Source organism: Microchirus variegatus (genome assembly GCF_963457635.1).
Source record: "Microchirus variegatus genome assembly, chromosome: 5".
Lineage (NCBI taxonomy): Eukaryota > Metazoa > Chordata > Actinopteri > Pleuronectiformes > Soleidae > Microchirus > Microchirus variegatus.
Window position 1 is genome coordinate 27,386,239 of NC_139806.1, and position 25,511 is coordinate 27,411,749.

At 44.6% G+C, this 25,511-nt stretch overlaps 1 protein-coding gene across 1 annotated transcript in view; it reads left to right on the forward strand.

Annotated features, from left to right (window-relative positions):
* tecta (tectorin alpha) overlaps positions 1 to 25,511 on the forward strand; it is a 33,822-nt gene that overhangs the window by 3,487 nt on the left and 4,824 nt on the right. The window contains exons 4-23 of the mRNA XM_083889274.1: positions 243 to 391; positions 508 to 647; positions 1,145 to 1,326; positions 1,956 to 2,212; positions 2,287 to 2,413; positions 3,525 to 3,641; positions 14,796 to 14,860; positions 14,964 to 15,103; positions 15,193 to 15,480; positions 15,945 to 16,082; positions 16,179 to 16,344; positions 16,440 to 16,852; positions 17,073 to 17,643; positions 17,738 to 18,348; positions 18,526 to 19,096; positions 19,692 to 20,320; positions 21,170 to 21,821; positions 22,835 to 23,034; positions 23,310 to 23,690; positions 24,648 to 24,934. Of these exons, the coding sequence (XP_083745400.1) occupies positions 243 to 391; positions 508 to 647; positions 1,145 to 1,326; positions 1,956 to 2,212; positions 2,287 to 2,413; positions 3,525 to 3,641; positions 14,796 to 14,860; positions 14,964 to 15,103; positions 15,193 to 15,480; positions 15,945 to 16,082; positions 16,179 to 16,344; positions 16,440 to 16,852; positions 17,073 to 17,643; positions 17,738 to 18,348; positions 18,526 to 19,096; positions 19,692 to 20,320; positions 21,170 to 21,821; positions 22,835 to 23,034; positions 23,310 to 23,690; positions 24,648 to 24,934 (6,084 nt within the window). The remainder of the gene's footprint in view (positions 1 to 242; positions 392 to 507; positions 648 to 1,144; positions 1,327 to 1,955; positions 2,213 to 2,286; positions 2,414 to 3,524; positions 3,642 to 14,795; positions 14,861 to 14,963; positions 15,104 to 15,192; positions 15,481 to 15,944; positions 16,083 to 16,178; positions 16,345 to 16,439; positions 16,853 to 17,072; positions 17,644 to 17,737; positions 18,349 to 18,525; positions 19,097 to 19,691; positions 20,321 to 21,169; positions 21,822 to 22,834; positions 23,035 to 23,309; positions 23,691 to 24,647; positions 24,935 to 25,511) is intronic.

Genomic DNA, 25,511 nt, shown 5'->3' on the forward strand with positions numbered 1-25,511 from the left:
AATCATCTCATTGGCTGACTGAGAAAAGAAACAACAGATTAATTTATCTTGAAAATAATCATTAGTTGCAACTGTCGTGGACAGCAACCGTCTTTGATGTTAAAAAACAAAAGTGAGGAAAGGTGCGTAAAGAGGAACCAAAACAAGTCTGAACTTGCGAGAACAAGTGTTTTACGACAAGTAACAACTCGCACTGAAATGTTGCCGTAATTAAATGGTATCTTTCTTTAACTCCCTCTCAGAACTGTGACCATGGAGTCTTCCTTCAATGAAGAGGAGGTGCGCACCTTTGTCCAAGTCCTGAGTGAGAAGTACAACGCTGAGGATTTTCCTTATGGCCACGGCGTGGGAATAGTGATGCTGCCCAGCCCTCCAGGGTCACCTGTCAAGGGTGAGAGATAACCCCTGCACTGGCTCCACTTATCACCCTACACAATACTATTTTAATGTCACAAATCAGAGAAGAAGTAAAGCTGAACTGAACTGGGGGGTTCTTCCTCATTGCAGAGCACCTGTTCCTGCCCAGCAGCGTGGTTCTGAGCAACTCTGGGATCAGGAAAGCCGGAGATGAATCATACATCGCAGCTCTGTGTGCCCACGTGATGGAACTGGACCTGTCCCATAATCAGCTCGACGACTGGGCAGAGGTGAGTGTCACGCAATGCCAGTCGTGAGCATGGATTGGAAAGTAAAAATTGTATATTTGAATATAGAATTAAGGCCGAGGTAAAGTTTGGGGCCTGAAGCAATGCCACAGCATTTATTTGAGTCTATATTTGCATAAATATTTCACAGAGATCTTGTATTGATGTGTTAGTTGGTATTCTCCAGCTCATCTGATAGATTCTCTGCTGGCTTTGTCATCGTGGAATATGGCCAAAAAAACCTGGTCATCCAGTATATTTATAGTCAGCTGAGCTCACTGTTGTAGGCACATAATGTTGGTGAAGCCGGACCTGATCAAAACAACAGGCTTGCACTGTTGACACTGAGCTAAATATTACAGAACCAGCTCATGTAGAAGTACCTCATACAAACCCACTTCAAAAACTCTCCATTCAAGTCGAAAAAGTCAAGTAAATTCATTCAAAATAAAGTCTAAAACGCAACTCCATGTGTTATTGTGTGTTGTCTGTGTTGCCAGATCTGCTCCATTGTCTCCAACATTCCCCACCTGGACTTCCTCAACCTGAGCATGAACCCACTGAGTGGCGTGGAGCTGGAGCCCAGCATGGCCGACATCTTCTCCCGGGTGCGGCAGCTCGTCCTGATCAACACGCGCGTCAGCTGGGAGACGGTGCACACGCTGACGCGACACGCGTCCGAGTGAGTGAAAGAATTGCGGAAAAGTTTGCCGTCCGGTCGCTTTTTTAGAAATGAACACGCCGATGCTCGCTGTTCTGATCGTGATAATCAATGTAAATGTTGCTGTTTGTCTTTGGCGTCAGTTAATGACGTACTGTACACAATCACAGAGCTGGTTTAGCGACAGCCCTGCTCTCTGTCTCTCTCTTTCTCTATCAGTGGTACTGCAGCCCCACAGCAGGAGTCTACTTTTCTACTTAATTTCCTCATTTTCAGCTTTTCCGCAGGTTTTTGCATCGATGTAAGACACATGTTCATGTTGAGGATGTCTCAGCTGGCTAACTAAAGACTGTAGTGTAGGAGCAGGTGCAGGAATTACTCACGAGTCAACAGTTAAACTGCTGAGAAAGCGCACTGAGACTTTTTGTGTCGTTACAGTGTTTGAGGAGGAGGTGCATCATCAAAACATATTTTTAGAAATCCTGAACAAAAGGTTAAAGAGAAAAAGGTTGTATGTTTTACTCCTGTCTGAAGAGGAGAATCTCTGCGTTTGCTTTACAGGGATTTACAAAAACATTACCGTACAACTTACGACTTATCGACTGTGCTTTTCCTCAAACGTACTCAGTTGTCTGAACCTCGTCTTCCAGGCTGGAGGAGCTTTTCCTGTGCCTGAATCAGTACAACACTGTGTCAGAATCCCAGACGTCCTGTCCGTCGTTACGCCTGCTGCACATTTCAGACAACCTGCTGCAGGACTGGACGGAAGTGAGGAAGTTTGGCCTGATGTTCCCGTGTCTGAGGACGTTGGTGTTGGCCAACAACAACATTGACACTGTGGGAGACTCTCAGGAAACGCTGCAGCGCCTTTTCCCCAACCTGCGCAGCATCAACCTCAGCAACTCAGGTCTGAGAGCCACACTGAAGAATGTGCACCTGTCGTTGTGCAATTATTAATTTCTGTGATATTCTGTTATTCAGGGCTGAGTAAATGGGAGGACATTGAAAGGCTGAATTTCTTCCCAAAGCTGGAGGAAGTCAAAGCCAAGGGGATTCCTTTATTGCAGCCGTACAGCGACCATGAGAGACATAGCCTCCTTTTAGCACAGTGAGTCAAAAGACAAACACACCCTATATGCTGTATAGATGAATCTGAATAGACAAGTTCACGACTTTTAGAATTGTGCGGTTGACCTTCCCACATGCCGAGTATCCAGAAACTAGGGGAACAAATCCTGCCACTCTTTTGCCAGAAGGAGGCGCTGATTCATCATGAAAATTCACCGTAGAAGAAACACTGGGAATCGCGTTTCCACGTCTACAAATCGACCTCTCAGTGCTGTTTGTGATCCATTTGTGTTGTTTCTCCTCGTCACTCGTCTTCTTTCCAATTTGTTCTTGATTTTTTAAAATCCGATTAAACTTCCAGCTTGTTGTAGATTGGATCAGGGTTCACAGACTGTGACTACATTCAGATTACAAGCCACATTGTTCAACATCTGATTGAATTCAGATCAGATTTTAAAAGGTTTTGCACCTCTCAAACGTCACACATGTGCCAAATACTTCATCATGCGTCATCAGCCACAGAAAATTTAAAAATTTGTGAGATAAGTATTGAAGCATATGAACAGATGAAATGCACCTTTATTTATCCTCGTGAAGGAAATTAAAGCTATTATCGAGCCAGATTTAGGTCTACAGAACGACATTTCCCTCCATTTTGTTGACTCGACACATGCATGGATTGTGGATAATCTGGGAAAGTAAAGGTTAGGGATTGTGGGAATATTATAGTAATATTTTATATTTTACTTTTCTACTGTACAGCGTCGCTCTAGCTAAACATAGCATAAACATCGAGCTAAACATAGCCTAAACATCAAGCTAAACATAACGCAAACATCTAGCTAAACATAACGTAAACATCGAGCTAAACATAACGTAAACATCGAGCTAAACATAACGTAAACATCTAGCTAAACATAACGTAAACATCGAGCTAAACATAACGTAAACATCGAGCTAAACATAACATAAACATCGAGCTAAACATAACGTAAACATCGAGCTAAACATAACGTAAACATCTAGCTAAACATCAAGCTAAACATACAAACCAGTCACCTGTTTGTTTTTACATTCATGCTAACTGTGCTGTATTTGACTACACGTTAAAAGGTGCCTAATGTTTGTAATGGCGTTGCCATTGCCCGCAGGCTGCCGTCCGTCATGGTGCTGAACGGGGGAGAGGTGTCGAAGGAAGACAGAGAAGCTGCCGAGAGGTTCTTCATCAGGTACTACCAGGACTGTCCACAAGAGGAGCTTCCCCCGAGGTAAACATATACAAATACAACAGGGCGCAGTCTCCTCGTAGGGCCCGGGGACGGGACGGTGTTTATATAATTGTCCTCGCTCGACAAAAACCACATTCCACTTAACCTGTGCAGAATGTAGGGGAGGGATTTGTGAAGGAAGGTGTAGTCACTGACTGGGGGGGGGGGGGGGGGAGCTAACCTTTGGGAGACAATGCTGCCAGTCTCTCGCTGCTCAATGACTCCTTTGTGCGGGGAATTCTCTGATTGGAAAACCGATACATGAAGTAGCAGGTAGATTTTTTCTTTTACATATATATATATTCACATACTCTTGTTTTATTTCAAACTTTGAGATGAGAGATTGATTGAGATTGACGCTCAAGTCTTATGGTGAAGACAAAGTTTTCTTTAGATCGTGAATATATCAAGTTATATATGTTTCTTATTAGCCAACAGTCCATCTCCATGTCTAAAATTCTTTCCCCCGCATTGGCGAATGTTATATTCGTGGTCTTGGCTCGGGGCCACATTCCCAGTGAAGGTCTTAGGTTGGGGATCGCCATGGCTGCATGTGGGTGTTATACGGGTGTCGGACACGCTTGGTAAGCAGTGAACACACCGCTATCGGCTTTCCCTTTTCGGATGGCGCCGTGGCCTTGCTGCCCTCAGAGATCAGAGCACTGCGGGGTGGGTCACAGCTTCTCAGGTGAACACATCTGACGTTAGCTTTGAGAAACTGTAACGGCAGCTTAAAGTCTAAAACCTATATCAAGACTGATATACCTTCCGTGGTCTGTTTAAAAAATTTGGACGCAGAATTGTGGATAATCTAGGAAAGAGGTAGAGGTTGTGGGACTTGTGTGGACAGGAAGTATTAGTTGCAAAGGACAGAGAGGACTGGCTTGAGGAGGAAATCTGAGAGTCAGTGTATCCAGTTAAATAAGTGGAGAGAGGGTCTGGAAAGGGAACAGGTGATGTCGAGGTCCATTCTGGGAAGAGAGAGAGGGTAAATCAGCATTTTAACTTTATAATGCAGGTCATCTTTCACGTAGAAATGAGAGATGAAACACAGAGAGAGAAGTCTGTGCTGGAAAGCTTCTGAATCGACTCCAAAACCTGTTTTTGTCCTCCTTCACCTTTAGTCCATTATCGAACGATGCTTAAAAAGACAACGGGAATGGTGTCTTGTTATCACCTGCAGCTTTATTTGCCCCATTATTCTGTGCTTACCGCCTTAAATGAGGCCTTTTTAGCGAAATGGCTTTTGCTAGAATGGCACTTTGTGCATTGTGGCCTGAGAGGAGAATTCCCAGGGTGGACCGCAAGTTTTGGCCACAAACCTCAGGCCGGGAGACGGGAGGGGACGTCTTTGTGGAGACGTTTTGGGCAGGGATTGGTGCAGCTGGTACTGGAGCTTTGAAAGCACAGGTCTTTTTCTCCCGGATTTGACTTAATCGTTCCTGGGTCCTTATCTCAAACACGCATTCCCCTGAGATGCCCGGGAGCTTTCTCACGGCAAGGAGGAGGCAGAGAACTCAGGGGTTCTTTGCCTATTAAATAAGCATGTACATTTTCAGCCACCTTTTTGTTTGTGTGATGATTTTTAAACACAGAAATTTAGGGTAAGGGAACATGAAACGAAAAGAAGAGTTTTTTTGTTAACCTATGACACGTTTCCATGACGACTGACTGGATTATGGCGTGCGTCACGTCATGTTTGCGTTTGTCTCTGTTTTTGAAGTTTGGCGTTACTTTAGAGACAGAGATCGGGAGTCAGGACATCACATGCGTCTTTTTTCAATCAGTCGTCATGTAAACAAGCCACGCGTTAATGAGCGATAACGTTGACGCCATTAGATTTAACAGATTTTCTTGACACAACTGGCTCTGCTTTCACCCAGGTACCACTCGCTTGTATCCAAGTACGGTCACCTGGCCCCGTTGGCAGACGTGGACCTGCGCCCTGGCTGCACCGTGGTGGACGTCCGTTGGGGCGACCGCGTGGTGGCGGTGAGCCTCCACTTGGACCACACGGTGGCGGAGCTGAGGAAACAGCTCAGAGCTCTGCTGCAGCTGCCCAACAACGGGATCAGGCTCTTCTTCATCGATCGGGAGATGTGTTCTATGGTGGGACCCGAGGAGATGAAGAGCGGCACCCGGGCTCTGCACTCCTACAGGATTCGAGACGGAGATGAGATCCTGGTCGTGCCGAAAGACAAAAGCCGCTGCAGCTCCTCGCATATCTGAGTCGAGCCCTTTTTAAGAGATTCAACTCCAGCCTTGAATGTAAAGGATGTTTGCGTTCCCATCGTCACAAACACATTTTACACACTAGTATATTTGCACATACGGTAGGAGTTATATTTCTCACTTTTAAGTGGTTTACATCTCATTTATGACGTTTGTTATGCAAAAAAAAAACAGATGTGGTGCATGACACCAACCCGGATAATAATTTACCGCACAAATTGCACGTCGAAGCCACTTTATAATTGGTGTTCGTCAATTAAAATTGACCCAAAACAGTTGTCCGTCCCCTAAACCCCGACCCCAGTCTCCACCAGTCCTATCAAGCAAAATAATCTAATATTTTACAGAACACTGGCAAGATGCATGGATTTTCTCACTATTTATTTTAATAGAGTAGCGGTAAAAGACAAACCATAATGTTTACGGCCAATCTGAATTGACTAACCACAAAGATTTCTTTTGGATTTTTGATGTTGCTAAGAATTTGTGTCGCGATCGCTTCACATATATAATGACGTGTAGACGTGATAATAATGTATGTTTTTTACATTTTCACGTCAGGCTGCGATTTTTCTAAACTTTAAGCAAAGTGGAGTCGAGGCTCGTTTGTGCTGTCTTTTACATAGGAAACGAAATACTTCCATTTTTGAATGACGTAACCGTCACTGCCCACAAACTTGAATACGTCTTTCTACAAGAGATTTTTCTTTGTGAAGAAAGAGGCAAAATAATTATGTTTTCTTGAGTTTCTTACCAACTCACAAAGTTCTACCATTGCTGAAATGTGTCCCTCGTTACTCTAGATAGGAAGCGCCGTATGTTTCCATATACATATCTAAAGTTGAGCCTTAGGTTTGCTGTTTGTAAGCGCACCATTATTAGGCTGAGAGATGAGTTTTTTTCCTCATGACTCTTAACAACCTTTAAGGTGATGCTCAGATGCAGCATGTTTGGAATGACATGGAGCTCATGGCTGACAGATTGGTGATCTGTTCTTCTGGTTCTGCAGTTCATGAACGGAGCAGCTCAGCCGAGGCAGCTGAGTCGGTGTGGTAACCGCACACCTGCCACGGTGTCACGGACACTTCCGCTGCCTTTAGGTTAGAATGGGTTCTCTTGCCTGACTCACTCTGGCCTTAACATGAGTCCCACAAACCTGACACTTCAAGTGTGTCTGCTGTTTCACAGGTTATGGGGTCATGAACTTTTGATTTGGCCACGACTGTTTGAAAACCTTGCTGTCTGCAGTGACTCAGCAAACCAAGATTATACACTAAGTATGAAGGAGTTTTTATGACACCCAGCAGCACTCCCAACTTTGCTGCATGTGTGGAAAGTGTAGTAAAGCTTGTCGTTATTGTGGTTTTCTGGAGATATTTGTCATAGTTTCTGTGTGTGGTGTAAGCTGGACTGCAGGTGTGTCATTTACTACAGCTCTGAACCTACGTGGTCGTCGTCGCCGCTGCCTCGTGCAGGTTTTTGTCTCCACGCAGGCGGGAAATAGTGGAAACAAAAGCCTGTCGCCATGTGGAATAAACCACTTTTCTACTTCTCCGAACCTCCTCTCAATGTGTCATTGCTGAGTGGTAAATAAGCCAATGTCAAACAATGCTCTTCATCAAATCTAGCCCCGTTCTCTTCCGCAAAACTGAAAGCTGCAAGCCACAAGTATTTTTTGTGAGGGCTTTGTAGCTTTATTCGCTAAATTAAATGTATTTTGATGGTGTTTCGATGCATGCAGAGATGTGTGCAGCACTCAGTGGAGCTTTAACGTGTCCCCACTGTGACTTGTATTATCAAAAAAAGTGAAATCATTGTGAGACTCGATCATGCTTCTGACGGACTTTTGTAGTTGATAACTGGAGATGATTTTTTTTCTGTCCTGACTCCATTGCATTATAATATTCTAATATGACAGAGTGGATACATGGGAAATTATGGGGTGTTGTTGGTTTGCATGTATCTGGTGTTTAAGTGTGTGTGTGTGTGAGATGTGTCATTTCAGGGAAACAAAGGTGTGTATGGACATTTGTAGTTTTGACGTTTAAAAAAAAAAAAAATGTTGGTGCTTGGTTCATTCTCGCCTCTATCCTTCGGTAATACCAAATACAAAGATTATTATTATTCCTTCTAAAGAAAAATATATAAAAACAGTTGCTAATCCACTTTGCCATGTGATGTTTGGTATATTGTGTCTTTATTTATATTCACATTTTCTCATGTGTACGTGGACATTTTTAATGGTAAAGTCTGCTTTGCTTTCTTGACATTGTGCCATTTCCAACCTCAACTGTATAAATTATGCTTTCACTGCTCTTGAAGAAATAAATTATAATAATTATTCCAGGTGATTCCAGTTTTGTGCTTTTATAGGTAAAGCAGGTAAATCACACGCAATGATTTCTGCTTGTTCCAAGGTATTTTTGCTTAAAACTCAAATTGTGTACCTTTTGGAATTTAAGCAAATGTCCGTTGCATTCAAGTCTTTGTCAAACGATTTCACACAATGCTCATTATTAACCCTGTCAGCTCCTGTCTTTTTGTTTCTCAGTATGTCGTCAGTCCTGTGTTTGGTGGCCGATGAGAGGATCCATCAGAGGAGCTGGACGGAGCCGGTTTGTGTTGCGATTAAAACAGCGTCTCTGCCTTTTTTGTGCTACGAAGACCCCGCCCACGTCGAGGAGGTACAATAAAGTATTGGAGAACCACGTGCCTGATACCGAACTTGGTAAAGTTGAGTCGATGTCACTTAGAGAAACATTCTAGATCATTATTTATCAACCTTTGTATGTGGTGACCCACATTTTTAAGATGGCAAACTAGTGACCAAAATCACAATTTTACAGCCATATCTATAACATCTAATATACTTTTGAATTGGCTAACAAATTATTTATTTATTTAAAACAAATGGCGTGTTTCCATGGGCTTGTCTCGCCTCGCTTTTTACACTTTATAGTAGCTGTAGTGTCGTCACAGGAGACGGACAAAACAAGAATCAAGCCGAACAATGCCGAACTGTAGATCAGTTAAAAAGACTTAACAATTCTCAAAACCTGGGTGAATCGCCAACAACTACCAGGGAAATGTCTGAATTTAGCGGGCCGGGACCATAGTGGAAAAGGGCTTGGACAAATTCCACTCATTTGTTTCTGTGCATCCCAACCCCTGGGAATCACTGCTCTAGATGAGTTGGTAGTTTTGTGTTTAAGTGTAGTGTTTTCCTGACAAACCATTTCAGTGGCCCGATGGAAAGACGAGCCATGTGAAGAGGGCTTACTCGGTGACAGACTCAGTCGTCTTGCAGGTGGAGTGAACACATGACCAGCAGCACGCACAGCTCTGTTTCACAGACTGAATGCTTGGCTGTGGAGAAGGTTGAGATTCCGTGGATCTTCTCTCTTTCTGGCAGCCACGTTTTCGGGCTCGCTGCAAAGAGTCCATTCCATACGTGTCAGGCGGTGTTGTGTTTCTGGGGGCATTCCCTCGACTCCCCCCCCCCCCCCTCCATCTCTTCCAGCAGCATGGCTCTAATCCATTGTTATCTATGCCACCGACTCCTTAACGCAGCGTCACAAGCAGAACTCGCTCTCAGAGTTTTGGAGCCAAGTAGCCCAATAGACCGTTCAGTCACATTGGTGCTTGTTGGTATTCTTCGCCTGTAGCAGCTCTTGAGCGCCAATATGCTGTTCACAGTTACTCTTAATCTTGATATGTGTAACACGGAAGAACTCTATAGATTTGGATCCTTCTTTCTAACTTGGAATATGTGGTGTTGTGTTTCTCTAGCATGTAAGACCACCAGTGGATTGACTGTTTTGGATTTTAGTGAGTATCCACCAATAGGTCAAAGTTTGCTTTGAGGTAATATCCTCATGTCAACAATTGGACAGGAGCCTTCTTGTATCATTGTCTGGGCACTGTTTGTATCAGAATGAATTGTCTACATCTATTGGAAAATTCAAAAGACCCTTGTGAGCTGAGCTTAGTCAAACTGGAACTATTGAATGGATTGACTTTTATTTTACGGAAATCCATTTACATTTAGAACGACCACTAAATAGTAAGCAAATTCACCAAGTAAGCTAATTTAATTGTTCTGTTAGGGTTGTTTGACAGAAACTGGTCCCAATGGAGACACTGTAGATGGTCATCATAAATAAATAGGTTGCATTAGGCGTTTGTGTTTTGATCACTGGGGCATAAAGTAGCCTCAAAGGTCTCTCTGTTTCAGCAACAACATGGCGTTCCAAGAAAATGGCCATAGCCCAGCTGTTGCCTCTGAGTTTGGACATGTTCGTTAATCCTACGTCAGACTGTATTTGGAAGTTGGACGCAGTTGAATTCGCCAGTCGCACCTCGCACCTTCGTGCACAAAGACGACCTGGCTGCGCAGTCGGTACTCTGATCTGCCCCATTGCATTATGAAGTGGGATTGTGGGCAGAGGGGCTGAACGAGGCCTATTGTTTGCTGAGGTGAGGGAGGCATTGGGGCAAGAAGGTTTGGGTTACTGGAAGGAGGTTCAACGTTATGAATGGAAAGGAAGGGGAGGAGGGCAGGGCAGGGCAAAGCCAACCGCTGGGCATCGGGGGTCGACTCAGAGTGGCCCTCTCCAAGGATTAGGTGACCGCCAAACAGAGCTCAACTGGTATCCAGTCCAGGACCTTCTTTGTGAAAGTTAGGCTTGACGGAGTCTCCAGAACCTGTGATGCTGGATACTTTGACCCTGTTCCCACACAGTGCCGTTCTGCCGCAGAGAAACGTTTGATGCTGCTTCCCCAGTTTTATCCAAACAATTTTGAAAGTTCCAGTCAGGAGCTAGAACTCCACAAAGGGGGCTGCTCTTTGCTCACCATGTTTGGCTGTTAATGTGTTCATGATGTGACGTAGGGAGGTCTGTCAGGAAACTATGGAAAGAAGTAGATGTGCATTGTCATCAAAGTAATCCACCTGTCTACAGCTGAGGGAATGACCTTTCAGTATGTGTAGCTATATTGACTTGGTCAATGCTTCTTTGATCAAGATTTAAATACCAAATTTGAATGTCAATTGAGTCAGGTGATGACTCATGTCAAGTGATCCACATCGGACTCATCAAACTTGACAACCCAGGTTTCAATTTCCCAATCAGCTGTCCTGACTCACAGTGAACAGGAAAGCACAAGTGCGAGAAATCACGTGTATCAGCCCATCATCGGCGTCCGCCCGCTTCTTCGTCCTCAACATTTCCCGAAACACGTATCGTAGATCAGGAAGCTCTCGCCGACCCAGCAGGTCACCTGTAACTGTTGCTTTTTTTTGTCCCTCTTTGTGCGTCGCTCTCTTTCACAGGTCGGTTAAGAGTATGTGACCATTTACACAACAAGGCGTGGGAGGTATAAAAGAGGCCCGCACAGAGAGCCTTGGTGCTGCTTAATGGGAACTTGGGGCTTGCCCTCAGACCTGCAGCCTTTCACACATCGTGCTCCCTGCCTCTCCAATTACTTCCACTGTCCAACTTCAACAAAGACCCAACTGACTGCCCTCTCCTTCCCAGACTCTATCAGCGTGGATCCACCTGAGATTTCCCCCCCACTATCTCTCCAGCATCTATAGTAATGAAGTGTCTTGTGAAGCCTTGTAAATGAGGCTGGTCCTAATTAAAAAAAAAAAGGGGGTACACAGAGTTTCCAAAGTGACTCATGTTAATTCTGTAACTCTACCTATCGCCGAGCTTGAAAAGCTTTCAGGCTGTGTGTTTCTGCTGTTTTGTCCATAAATGCCCCAGAGCGAGACAGCACTACTTTGGTGAGTTTGTGTGCTTCAGTTGACCCGAGCGTTGAATGTCCTGGGTGAACTCTACCACAGCTGAATGGATTGGCCTGACCGCGTCACCTTAACAAATTTATTTAACACTTGGTGAGGTTAAAAGGATTCAAATACGGCGAAAAGGCTTCAGTTTTTAGAAATATATTTAAATGCTTCTTGAGATTTAGGCGTTATTGTTACAAAAGGATAAAAGCCACAGTGTTTCCCCCCCAAATTTCAGTTTTATCATCATTTGGCCCATTGCAGCTGTTAATGACAGATCCTGCCAGAAAGACTTGAGTACTCTCTTTGTGCAAAGCATTCCTCTTCTTCTGAATTTAAAACATTTCCTCATCTCTGACTCCTTTTCATAAATTGCTGTGTTTTCACTCTTCTTCTCTTCCTTGGATTCTCATACTGTCCCTCCCCTCAGCTTCAACTCCCCCCCCACCTCCCACCTCACCTACCCTCTTTCCTCAAACACAGATCTCAGATTAAGTTGAACACTAACCCAGGTAAAGTTCGCACCTGCCTCTTTTGGGCTCAGCTCTTTCCACAGCTCCAGCAGGAGCTTTTGAGGCAACACACTCTTCTTACAGTATTTCTTTATTAAATATCCAACACAAAACTCTGGATTGCTATTGCTCATTTTTGGACGTGGAATTGGACAAGAGGAGCCTTTCTGTACCTGGACGTCAGACTCCTCTAACGACGTTCCGCTCCAGTCATCAACGATCACCACCTCTGCCTCCTTTTTTACTCCCTCCATCACCACCGCTCTGTGGATGGTCCCCTGCTGGATGGGACACTGCCGTGAGGAGGTTGCCAGATTAGACTAGACAGGTGCTGGATGTCCATCTTCTGAGGGCAGGTGAGTACATCATCATTTAACATTATCACTTCATCACCTGTGTTTCTTAGTGACATGATTGTCAATCAGAAATGTCATTATTCGATATTCTATCACTTTGTAAAGGTGCAATGATGAACTCTGCATATATAAGATGTTTTATTATATAATTCCTGATGCCATATATATCTTTTAGTCTTTAATATAACTAAAGTTGTTCTGTTGTTGTCAACACATGCATACTTTGAGGTTTTCTCGTTTTTAATCTACCCATTGCTACATTAGAGGCTCAAAAACCAGAGAGATTTTAATTCAATTATTCTATTTTATTTTAAATTCAGTATTTGACAAAAAACCAATGTCAAAAAAATACTTATCTTATTTCTTTCCATCACAACAGTTTTGAAACCATTGAGTTCTTTGATATTGGAATTAATCTCACAACAACCCTTGTAATTTGTACTACATTAGAGTTCTTATTTCAAGCCCTAAATGTTGCTGTTAAATGTCTGTTTTTAACATTCAAATGCAACAGATTTTAGCCATTAGTGAGTTGATAAACCTCTGATAAAGCATGGAGCTTACTTGATAAACTAAGTGTTCTTTTTTCTTCAAGCATGACCTCGGAGACAAACACGACAAAGTGTCTCTCAGACTTTATCTTAATTGCTTCCGTCAAAAGGCATTGTGTTAATGCCAGTCAGATAAGCTGCTGCGTTTGGAGAGTCAGAGGAGCGATTGTTGTCACCGACCTGTTGAAAATGTATGATGAGACACTGATGACATTACAGCTGAACTCTCTCAGCAGTGTCCAGTAACGACGGCACACCCGAACGAAATTTCCCTCCGAGGTAATTGAATTTCACACTTTATAGACCGTTTGGAGAAGAATCCGACTTCACATATTTCATCAATAAGTAGTTTCCATGTCAGTGAAGATGTTGTATCTGGGGCTGTGTCATGATGGCAGAAAATCAAGCTCCAAACATGTCTTTTCCAGATTTTCTTGCTTATGGATTCCAAAGTATTCCCAGGTCAAAGTCCATTTATCCTTATTTCCTCACATCCCAGATGTTATCTTGTCCATATTCTTCATATATATTCAACGCTTCATCTCCAGTTCCTCAACTGAGCTCATCCAATAAAGAGTTACTTTCGGTCTTCGTGCTGTAGTGCAGGAACTATGGAAATAGTCGGCCTTAACCAAACTAAATTAAACTAAACCTTTGCAGCACATCCATAATAGGATAGTACCATTTAAATGCCAATGCAAATTAAAAGGTGAGAATGTCGAGCAAGTACTTAGTTACTAAGTTATGCTTTTTCAGATTAGCTTAAAGGTCCAGCATGTATGAGTTAGTGACATCTAATGGTCAGGACTTCCTGCCAGTTTCCAGGGATGTGATCCAATAGAAGAAGAAGCAGACTAGACTATACTGAAATGCTAAAACCAAATTTTCAAGTCAATCAAACAAATCTACAGTAAAGGGTCACAGGGTTCAAACTTCCCGTTCAAAACGCACACTCTGGCTGATTTGTCCATTCAAGCGACTGCAGAACCACGGTGTCACAAGACGGCTGCCTCTGTAAAACAAGGGTCTTGGCTACGAAACCAAACAATTTTTATTCTAACACGATTTATACACCAATAAAAGCTGCTAAATTGCACACACTGGACCTTTAAATGCTATATCTGCCAACTTGGCCGTGCATTCTTCTTTGCCAGTGGGAACTTAAACTAGGCACAGAACAGCCCCATAGGGCCAGTGCAAGGACCCCGGCTATTCAGACCTACTCACTTAAAGCCATTAGTGCCTCAGTGTTTATGCTGCTCTCTTTTAGCCAACAAGGCATGGATGGCTCCCAAACAACGGCGGTAATGAGGTTCTAAGCAACCTTGCGACTTCAGACACGGAGACACTGGACCAGAGCGGGCCAGTTCGGTCAGCTGCGGGGATCCAAGGCACAGAGAGGCCTGTAGTTCAATGTTGCCGGCTCACATGGGACCGTAAGGCAAATGTGATCCTGACGCATTGTTCTGGCACGCATAAAAGAGCCTTTTCAGCTCTCCTCAGGGGAGACCTGGGAGCCTGATCTTAAAGAAGTAACGTGACGTTGGGTTCATGGCTCCCCCCTCCTCTCTGCTTTTGTATGGGCTTGTTTATAAGATGTTTACAAGAAGTATGACTCGCGTCTTCCCTGGAGTTTCCGTTATCGTTAATGAAGACAGAGGATTTTTCTTGTGATGCTTCTCTCATCTTTGTGTTTTTTTTTTTTTATATAGAATGGTCAGGCCAGGCTGTCCAGTCATTCTGTTCCACCTCTTCAGCATCTTTGCACAGACTGGAGGTAGGATGTAAATTTAGCTTTAGCTCACATTTAACAGTCACAATCAACAGCAAGCTCATATTATAGGGTAAATGTTTAATGTTGTGGATTATTCTCCTTTTAGCACGTACTCAGGATATCCTGTATCCATATGGACCTGGCCATAGGGATTTAGAAACCCCCAAGATGGATGATGGGAGTTCTCCAGAAGTTATTTTGCTCATTCCCTTTATTTTCTTCAATATCCCCTACCGTTCAGTCTATGTAAGTCCATATCATCAATCTCCAACTCCTACTTCTGTACAGAAACCTCATAAAACCATTCATTGTAACTCTGTCCTTTCCGTTTACAGGTAAACAACAACGGTGTGATTTCCTTCAGCGTGCAAGTTAGCCAGTTCACACCAGAGGCATTCCCGCTGAGCGACAGCAGATCGTTCATCGCTCCACTCTGGGCGGATGTGCACAACGGCATCCGTGGAGATGTCTACTACCGCGAGACCACTGAACCAGAAATACTGGAAAGGGCGACGCTAGATGTCAGAAAGCACTTTAAGAATCTGCCCACCTTCACCGCCACCTGGGTCTTTATTGCATCATGGCATCAAGTCACCTTCTATGGAGGAAGCCAGACAACTCCAGTAAAGTCACCTAAGATATCTTTATCATACACGCAACGCTCACTCCATTTGGTGCACAGGACATCTCACTAAGAGATGCTCAATGGACCAATGGATATATTTTTGTCCCATTCTCTAACAAACCTAAAGATAGTTTCTGGAAAACCTCAAACCAGCCCATCTGGAACACAACCATGCTTCTTAAATCTCTTTTCTTTCTCATTTTGATGCTCAGTTTGAACTTCAGCAGGTCTTCTTGACCATGTCTACACCTGATTGTATTGTATTGAGGTGTTGCCATGTAATTGGCTGATTAGATGAACAACAAGGTTGATGAATTAATATTAATACATGAGTAACATGGACAAAGTATGAGTACTAATTGCTACTAAATGGAAATTTAATTTGAAAGTGTGAATCATAGTGTGAATGTATTTGTATTTCCTTCTGTAAATCTAGTTTATTTTATTCCTTCTAATTACAAGGTCAACACATTCCAAACTGTGCTAATCTCAGATGGCGTGGCATTCTTCAGTATGTTCAACTATGGAGAAATCACATGGAGCACAGGCACGGCCAGTGGTGGAGATCCTTTGACAGGACTGGGTGGGACAACGGCTCAGGTAATCTCACATCGGCCTCACAAAATGATCCTTTTTGTTAGATGCATGAATAATTAACATTTCACCTCACATTCCTCACACCGTCCCCCATTTCAGTCAGGTTTTAATGGTGGAGACATTGGTCACTTCTTCAACCTGCCAGGATCGCGGTCAAATGACGTGGTAAACATTGAGCAGTCCACCAATGTCAATATCCCTGGGCGCTGGTTCTTCCGCGTTGACACTGAACTGATAGATCCTGCCAATGGCTGCAGCTACAATGGCAAGTTCAAATATGAAACAGTGATAAAATGTTGTATATCTCTACAGGATCCCATCAAAAAAAGTAGTTATTTGTCTTTCTTATTTCCCATCCAGGTCGTTTTTACAGACGAGGGGAAAACTTCTGGTTGTCCGATCAGTGCTTGCAGCGATGCCGCTGCCTTGACATCGACAACGAGGTCCTTTGCCAAGAAGCTCCGTGTGGACAGTTGGAGACCTGCGAGCAGCAGGAAGGAGCTTTTTACTGCCAGCCGATCCGCACAAGCACCTGTGTGGTGTTTGGCGACCCTCATTACCACACCTTCGACGGCCTCCTCTATCACTTCCAGGGTAGCTGCTCCTACCTGTTAGCTCGGCCTTGTTGGGAGGTGACAGGGTTGCCCTTCTTCAGTGTGGAGGCCAAAAACGAGAATCGTGGGACTGCCTTTGTTTCTTGGCTTAGAGATGTAACGGTGGAAGTCTATGGTCATCGAGTCATGCTACCAAAAGGCAGTTTTGGAACAGTCCAGGTAGGAATCTGCAGATCAAATGTTGATTTCAGTTATCTGTCTGCACTTACTTTTTGCTTTTGAAGTCCTTTGGACATCTTGGAAGACCGGTTTGACAGTATGATCAGTAAAAAGTTAATGGAAGCATGTGACAGTATTCCAAATTGGTGTAGATATGAATCTTCTAACTTTTCTTCCGCTGTCCATTTTCCATTTTTGAATTCTTCGTTCCTCATTCTAGGTGGATGGCCTAGTTAAAACTTTACCAGTCCAACTCCAGCTTGGTGCTATCAGGGTGTATCAATCTGGGGTTGCTGTTGCCTTAGAAACAGACTTTGGACTCTTGGTGACCTATGATGGCCAACACTATGCATCCATCTCCCTGCCCAGCTCCTACTTCAACAACACATGTGGTCTTTGCGGTAACTATAACGACGACCCTGCTGATGATCCGGTTCTACCCGATGGCTCTTTAGCAGAGAGCGTGGTGGAGTTGGGCGGCAGCTGGCGAGCAGAGGACACGGACTGGAGGTGCAACGATGGCTGCACTGAAAACTGTACTGTGTGCGACCCACTTATAGAGGCCTTTTACTTTCGCTCAGACTACTGTGGGATCATCAACAAAACCGACGGACCTTTTAGGGACTGCAGAGCTGTAGTGGACCCAACCGTCTTTGTGTATAGCTGCGTTTATGACATGTGCAGCAACAGGGACAACATCACCACACTCTGCCAGGCTATCCAGGCCTATGCTCTCGCCTGTCAGGCCTTGGGTGTAACGATACGTTCGTGGAGATCTCGCACCTTCTGCTGTAAGATTCAACCCCACAGAGATATTTCATTATCATCTTAAATTCATGTATTTTGCCGTCTTGACGTCGTTCCTTCCGTTCTTTTGTCTCTCAGCTTTGACGTGTCCAGTGAACAGCCATTACCAAGTGTGCACAAGTGCCTGTCCGGCCTCCTGCTCGGACCTTACTGCTCCCCTGTATTGTGTGCACCCTTGCACTGAGGGCTGCCAGTGTGACCAAGGTTATGTTCTCAGCGGCAGCCGTTGTGTGCAGCGTGAAGACTGTGGCTGTGAGCATAATGGCCTCTATTACCCGCTCAATGAGACTTTCTGGGCAGGTCCCAGTGGTGAAGAAGGAGAATGTACCCTTCGATGCACCTGTGGGCCTGCCGGGGAAGTATCCTGCTTCAATGCGTCCTGTAAGGAGGGGGAGGTGTGTGTGGCAGAAGTGGGCCTGCTGGGTTGCTACCCGCGGAGGGAAGGAGTGTGCTCGGTCACGCAGAACTCTGTAACATCCACCTTTGACGGGACCTTCATGCAGTTTCCTGACGACAGCTCGTACTACCTGCTGAAGCTTTGTGGTGGAGTGCCAGCTAATGGCTCAATGGTAGAGGTGAAGATGGGGAGGAGGCTGGTCAACAAAGGCCCCACCTGGAAAAGACCTGTTGTAGTTACAGTCGCTAACCTGGAGGCTCAAATCGGAGGGATGGATTTTGACATAGTAAAGGTTAGTCTTTAATGTTCAGTAATTTTCACCAAATTAATTAATTTAAAATTTTAATTTTAAAAGATGTAGCCTTCTAGTTTGAAAAGTAAGGCCAAGAAAGAAGCCCCACATGAAGCTAAACTGCAAGTTTATATTATGTATATCCTGAATATCTATTGTTATGATTTTGTGCTCCAGGTGAACGGCGAACAAGTGACACTTCCATACGTCCATCCAATGGAGACGATGATGATCTACAGAGCACCAGGCAACGCTACAGTCGTGGAGTCGCGTGGTCTGCTTCACGTCCGCTACACACGCCAGGGATTCCTCAACATCTCCCTCTCCACCATTTTCTACAACGTCACTTGTGGTCTGTGTGGAGTCTTCAACAGGAACACCACCGATGATCTCCGCCTCCCCAATGGACGCCTGGCAGAATCGATCGAGCAGTTCACGGAGGGCTGGCGGTCCATCGCCGACGACCTCACTTGTAATGGCGACTGTGAAGATCTGTATCGCATGTGCACAGGCCTGCGTCTTTACCAGAGTCCCTGGATGTGTGGCAACATCAACGACCCGGGGAATAGTTCCTTTCTGGCTTGTCACGCGGTGGTCAACCCCTCGCCGTTCTTCAGGAACTGCTTGTACAACATGTGTGTCAGGGAGGGGAACCGTTCAGCTATGTGCTCTTCACTTCAGGCTTATGCTAACGCCTGTCAGGACGCTCACATAGGGCTCACGTCCTGGAGGAGTGCCACCAACTGTCGTAAGTAGATATACACTACCGTTCAAAAGTTTGGGGTCACTTAGAAATTTATTTATATTTATGAAGGAAAATCACTTTTTGTCCAATGAATATAACATGCAAATTAATGAGAAATATACTCTATACATTGTTAATGTGGTAAACGACTATTCTTGCTGCAAACGTCTGTTTTTTAATGGAATATGTACATAGGTGTATAGGTGCCCATTTCCAGTGTTCCAATGGTACGTTGTGTTAGAAGGCTATTGCATGATTAGAAAACCCTTGTGCAAAGATGTTAGCGCAGCTGAAAACAGTTTTAAGGTGATTGTTTGGCATGTGGGATTATCTCTGTGTCTAGAGTACTGGTTCAGAGCTCTGCAAAAACTTTACTGTTTCCTATGAAACCCAAATGTTACGACCTTCTTTGTTGACATGTTTGTATAGCAGGAACTATTAAACTGGCTCGTAGGCCTGTTGTGCATATACAATACTACTATACTTGCTATAAATTTGGTCATATCCATTGTAACTGTGCTGCAGAAACTAATGTCTTTATTCATCTTAAAGGATGCTTTTGCTTTTTTTCCCCACTCATCTTTCTCTTCTGTCTCAGCTCTTCCCTGTCCAGCGAACAGCCATTTTGACGAATGCACCAACTCTTGCCCTCTGACCTGCGCCAACCTGGATGAACCCGAAGAGCCATGTCCTCTGCCCTGCCAGGAGGGCTGTCAGTGCGAGGATGGCTTCGCCCTGCGGGACGGCCTGTGCGTGGCGCGCAGCGACTGTGGCTGCATGAGCCACGGACGCCAACTGGCCACGAATCAGACTTTCTGGACAGACTGGGAATGCCAGGAGCGCTGCTACTGCAACGGCTCTGACAACAGTGTGTACTGTCAACAGGCACCGTGTCACGCTGAGGAATACTGCCAGGAAGATGACGGTCTTTATTTCTGCCAGCCGCGCGCTGAGGCCCTGTGTGTGGCAGCTGGTTATGGACACTTCCTGCCGTTTGGCGGCTCGTCGTTTGAGCTGCAGAGCTCCTGTACTCTCAGGATGTCCACCACGAACTGTGCAAGAGACAACGTGGACCAGGCGACTGTTTCTGGGACTTTTCCTCAATTTAAATTGGCGGCACGCAATGAGGAGAGGGACACAGGCCAGGCGATTTGGGTGAAGGGCTTTGTTCTGGAGGTCTACGAGTATGAGATTGAAGTTTCGAGAACCTACAAAAACACTGTTACGGTAAGTGTGTGAAGAGGAATACCGGTACAGTCAGAAGTATAAGTATTTTTTATTAAAGAATAACTACAATGACTTGAAAATACCAGTCAAGGCCATTCTTATTAGAGTTATTATTCTGCATGACCTGTGAAGGTTATTCTGTGTAATGTGAAGACATTTTTCTAATCAAGCCGATAGAATAACTAGGCAGAGGGTGAATTCCTCTTTGATTGGCTTAAGGTGGATCTAATTTCAATGGGCATCTTTTATCAGGCTTGGATTTGGCTCAGACAAAACCGACATTTGGCCTGGGTTCACAAACCTGCGTAAAGATCAGAGCAGGAACAGAAATGACACACATTACACAGCGAAAAACCCACACAAATACAGATACTTTCTCAATTCTCTGTGTTTCTGGTTCTCTCTCTTGCTCTGCAATTAGAACACACAGTTTTTGCATCAGTTGAATTACAATTGAACACTGATTTTTTTAAAACTGTTTTAGTAGGAATTCAGTATGTGCCTCGAGTTATAGTTAAAGCCCACTGACGAAAAGTGTGAAAGCAGCCAGAGGTTGCGACATTTGTGGGGCTGTTACTAAGCAACCAAAACCTGGGATCTGCAGATATTATGAAGTTGCTCCAGAACAGCTAAAACAGTGGCACATTTCTGTCAACACAGCTTTGCTGTTTGGTACATTTGTGGAGGAAAAAAAGGAAAAACTCAGTGTATCTTTGTACATCCTGTCTTTCACTAACTGATTCAGGAGCTTGTTCTGGTTGAAGCACTTAAAAAAACCCTAACCCGGTGCGAAAGATGCTGCATGTGAACAGCTCCCTAATCTGTTTTATTTCATTTCTTTCCACTCAGGTGAATAAGGAGCGCTTGTACCTTCCTCTGAAGCTCGGCCTCTCCAAGGTCAACATCTTCGCTCTGGGCATGCAGCTCATCCTGGAGACCGACTTTGGCCTGAAGGTGGCCTTTGACTGGAACACTCTGCTCCTGTTAACTTTGCCGCGCAGCCTCTACAACGCCTCGTGCGGCCTCTGCCAGGGCCTGCCCGCACCCACGGTCAGCGCCACTGAGTGGGGCATGGTGTGGGCAGAGAGGGACACCTTCTGCCAGGTGGGCTGTGGAGACTCCTGCCCACGCTGTGGCCTGGGAGACAAAGTGCAAAGCGAAGGCCCTCTCATGGTGGCTGACGCCAACATGAACATGGGCACTGACAACGGGGCAAACGGGGAAGTGACCACGGGCATACGCTTCCACGTCGGAGATGGGCTGTATGTGTATGTGGAGCCGGACGCAGTGAGGTTGTGTGGGCTGATTGCTGATCGAGGGGGCGTGTTTGCACGCTGCCACAGCAAGGTGGCGCCAGCGTTCTTCTATCACAGCTGCCTGCAGGACACCTGCGTGGACCAGGGAGCTCAGGGTACAATCTGCAACTGGCTGCAGATCTACGCCAGCACCTGTCAGACCCTAGGAGTCCCTCTTACTGGATGGAGGAGTGAAACGCCATGTGGTGAGTCAGACCATAAAATATAACCTTATTTACACTACCGTTCAAAAGTTTGGGGTCACCTGTACAATTTTATTTGTTTTTTCCATTAAAAGTCACACAAAAGTCACACTTTTATTCATCAAAAGAGTTACAAAATGAATAGAAAATATAGCCAAGACATTGACAAGATTAGAAATAATGATTTTTATTCAAAATAATAATTTTGCCCTTTCGTCAAAGAACCAGCAAAACTGTTTTCAGCTGTGCTAACATCATTGCACAAGGGTTTTCTAATCATCCAATAGCCTTCTAATGCGATTAGCAAACACAATGTACCATTAGAACACTGGAAATGTTTACCACATTAACAATGTATAGAGTGTATTTCTGATTCATTTAATGTTATATTCATTGAAAAAAAGTGCGTTTCCTTAAAAAATAAGGACATTTCCAAATGAACAGTAGTGTCGTTCTAGTTGCATCTACAATGTAAATTGTTTTAGTGAAATGTTTTTCAGATTTGAACATTCACATCAGGATAAATGATTTAAAACACTGAATTATTTCCAGAAATATTGTCCTTGTTTATATAGCCCATTTCTTCATCCACAGGAACATGAAATACTGTTTCTGGTTATATTTAATGAATGTAATTAACATTTAAAGCCACATTTGAGACAATTTTAAGTAGAAACCCCCCCCTACTAATCACTAAATTCTTATTTTATCAATTCTTGTATAATTCATGGTATGAGACTTATGTTAGTGTCTCATTTCTCTTTCTTAAAAGCTAAAAAAAAAAGAATCATCTTTGCCAGAAGTATGTTTTAATGTAGACAAATGACTTCCTGAAGTCATTTACTCCTGATGTCACAGCAGGAAGCAACAATACATGAAATGAATTGCCAGGAGTGTTGAATTAAAACGTAATTCCCATGTGTCTACTTCCTACTGTGACAAGTATGTTTGTGTGTGTGTGTGTGTACGCCATACAATCATGAACTGAATGTCTTTGCCAACCTGCCTGCTCCCAGTCCAGAGGTGTCCACCAAACAGCCATTACTCCAGCTGCATGCCAGTCTGCCCTCCGCAGTGTGCCCCCGCCCGTGGCCAGAGGGACTGCAGCCAGGACTGCGTGGAGGGCTGCCAGTGTGACCAGGGCTATGTGCTCAACGGCAAGAGCTGCATCCTGTCCCAAAACTGTGGTTGCTACACCGATGGCAAGTACTACGAGGTCAGTCTCTTTATCCAGCGCCGTGGGGGAATGAACCCGAGCCAAAAGTGTCATTTAATTAAAGGTCTTCATTGACCACACAGTGTTTTTGACTCTTACAGCGTGCATATGTCATGAGTGGGCTTCATAAAACCTTAACCACCTCCTCATATGTTACCATTTAGTACCACTGAAGTACAGAAAGGGATTGAAGGAATACAACGATTCAAGTCATGATTCAGGTACAATTAACTGATTAAAACTAGTCGTCAGTCAGAAAATGCTCTTTATTTCAGTCCAAACAGCTTTTTTGGAACAGCGACTGCACCAAACGCTGCCAGTGCATCGGACGGAACCTGATCCAGTGCGACCCAAGGCGCTGCAAGGCTGAGGAGGAGTGCACCCTGCGCTACGGCGTGCGGGGCTGCTTTGCGCGGCGCCTGCAGCACTGCGTGGCGTCGGGCGGCGGCGTGTTCAGGACCTTCGACGGGGCGTCGCTGCGACTGCCGGCCTCCTGCTCCTTCGTGCTGTCGACCAACTGCCACAAGCTGCCGGACCTCTCCTTCCAGCTCATCGCCAACTTCGATAAATGGAGCACGCCCAACCTGACCACCATCTCCCACGTCTACCTTTACATCAACGAGGAGAATATACTCATCTCTGGCAGCACCATCAAGGTACTGGAGCATCAGTTCTCTGACAACTGAAGAAGTCTCTTGTATGAGGCATGAAACTTCTTCGGTTGGGGTTGGGGTTCGGTTAACTGAAATGAATGCTTTCGTGAAAAGACAATCATAGATGCTCCTCACCTAACCTTTGTTGTGTCTTCTCTATCTTGTTCCTGAGTAGAGACAGTTCGTACCTTCCTCCCGCTCTTATCTCTTTGGCATTCTAACTCAACCTTGGATTCTACAGTTAGTGAAAACATAGTTCTGCTCCGAGACGCAAACACGTTGTGGATTTGGGTGACGTTTGTCCCTGTCCTTACCCTGTGTGCCGTCACCCTGCATGACCGAGCGAATGATACCGATAATAAGAGATCATGTAAATGCCATGGTCAAAGCTAACCTATCATTAAAATGTATTTAACCAAAGAAAGCATGCGTTTGGATGAAGTAATTCCGTCATACATCTCCCTTCAAAACAACTATTTTCTCAATTAACAGCATACTTTCTGTCAACCGCACACCTCAAACTTCTCTTTAGGAAACAGATTAAAGTTAAGTCTCTGGATTCCGAAGAAAGCGTTGTGCAGTCACTTTATCCTTGAAATAATCCCCTTTTGATCTCCTCCAGTTCTGGCTTCGGGCCACATCATCATACTGAAAGTGCACTCTCAGCTTTGGTTAATGACCTTGCTGATTACCTCTAACTATGGCCCCCAACAGAGTCTTAATTCCACTTGACGTGAATGAGTCATTAACCACCACATTTGTTTTTAATTGCCTTATAAGAACTACGTTAGCTACAGTGGGAGAAGTGCAATGAAGTGACTCAGGTCATATTGACTCCATCTAATCTGGTCCAATCCTTTTGTTTTGGGCTGTAGAGTCCAGGTTTATTTTCTGTTAATGTGCTATTAAATCTCTCTACTCTTTCTTTTGTGACGCCCTAATCCACCTCTGTGTTTCCAGGTCAACGGTACGCCAGTGTCGGTTCCGTTTCTCACAGGGCTCATGACCCGTCTGTCCACGTCTGAGGGTTTCATCGTCATCGACACGCCGCAGGACATCCAGGTCCGATACAATCGCTTCAACACCCTCAGCATCACGATGGGACAGCGGCTTCAGAACAAGGTGTGCGGCCTCTGCGGGAATTTCAACGGAGACCCCAGTGACGACTACATCACCTCGCGGGGAAAACCGGCGGTCAGTGCCCTGGAGCTGGCCCAGAGCTGGAAGACCAACGGTATGCAGAACAGGTGGGTGTGGCTTTACATGTCCAATCCACATAATGATCGCCAAAAATGGTCTCGCAACAGGGAGAGTTTTATTGGCAGAAATTGAAAATAAAACCCATTATAAAAATGGACAAATCATCCAAAGCAATTGTTTTGCTCCTAAATCCAAAGGCCATAGTATTTCACAGACTCACTTGGGAAACAGAGAGGGATTGAGTTGAGTCCTCTATTTCCTTACAGTCTGCTGGCTCACCACTAGATGTCACTAATTCTCCCACTCTGGACCTTTAAACCTTATAAATACACTGTAGAGCCAGATACTTACCTTAGGAGTCGGTGGAGACCAAAACAGAGCTAAACTGAAATGGTAAGCTTGACAAATTTAAGACATGTGTCTTATAATCAATGCCAATATGGGTACATTGAGCTTAGTTTGAAAATTTGGCACGTTTACCACAAAACTTTTGGCACAATAGCTCAAGTTGAGTGAGAAAGATCCTCTCGGGTTAGAGGATAATAGACCAGGTGGTGATTACTCTTCCCACTATTGTACTCAAGTGAGCTGACATAACTGAAGTTGCACTTGATAACCGATTGT